The 565-nt window shown below is 41.4% G+C and overlaps 1 protein-coding gene across 1 annotated transcript in view; it reads left to right on the top strand.

Moving 5' to 3' along the window:
- Window positions 1-61: 61 nt before the first annotated feature.
- LOC106535076 (membrane-bound O-acyltransferase domain-containing protein 2) overlaps window positions 62-565 on the top strand; it is a gene marked incomplete at its 5' end in the record, with an annotated part of 13,155 nt that continues 12,651 nt past the window's right edge. The window contains 1 exon segment of the mRNA XM_014031958.1: window positions 62-116. Coding sequence (XP_013887412.1) covers window positions 62-116 — 55 coding nt within the window.

Raw genomic sequence — 565 nt, 5'->3', positions numbered from 1 at the left:
TCTCTCTCTCTCTCTCTCTCTCTCTCTCTCTGTCTCTCTCTGTGTGTGTGTGTGTGTGTAGGTTTAAGCAAGCGAGAAACGCAGCTGACGCCCAGTCAGAAATACCTAGCTATCAGGTATGTGACTCAGGTATGTTTTAATGCTTCAGCTGAAGAGTTGAGCTAAAATAGACACTTGGTTTTAAATTTCTTCTATGGGCTGAAATGTTTATTTTCACAAAGCCCTTATTCCTCGCTGCATTGGCAACCATCTCAGCCTCCCTCCCGTTCGGTTTCTATCTGGTGGCTGTTAGACGTTCTGTATCTAGGAAACACTGACAGCCCTCAGATGATTCATATTGTGGGGATGCCTGTAATTCTTCAACCATCGGCGCCTCTCAAATCCTCCTTGTTAGGAAAAAAGGGAAAAAAAAGTTGCTGCGGAAATGTAAAACAAGTATTTAAGAGAGATTCATTTTTTTAATATTAAATGCAGTGGGGAAAATAAGTATTTAGTCAGTCACCAATTGTGCAAGTTCTCCCACTTAAAAAGATGAGAGAGGCCTGTAATTGACATCATAGGTAGA

This window comes from Austrofundulus limnaeus, unplaced genomic scaffold (genome assembly GCF_001266775.1).
Source record: "Austrofundulus limnaeus strain Quisiro unplaced genomic scaffold, Austrofundulus_limnaeus-1.0 Scaffold1352, whole genome shotgun sequence".
Lineage (NCBI taxonomy): Eukaryota > Metazoa > Chordata > Actinopteri > Cyprinodontiformes > Rivulidae > Austrofundulus > Austrofundulus limnaeus.
The sequence above is the reverse complement of the archived record's forward strand: the minus strand, read 5'-3'. Positions and strand labels throughout refer to the sequence as shown.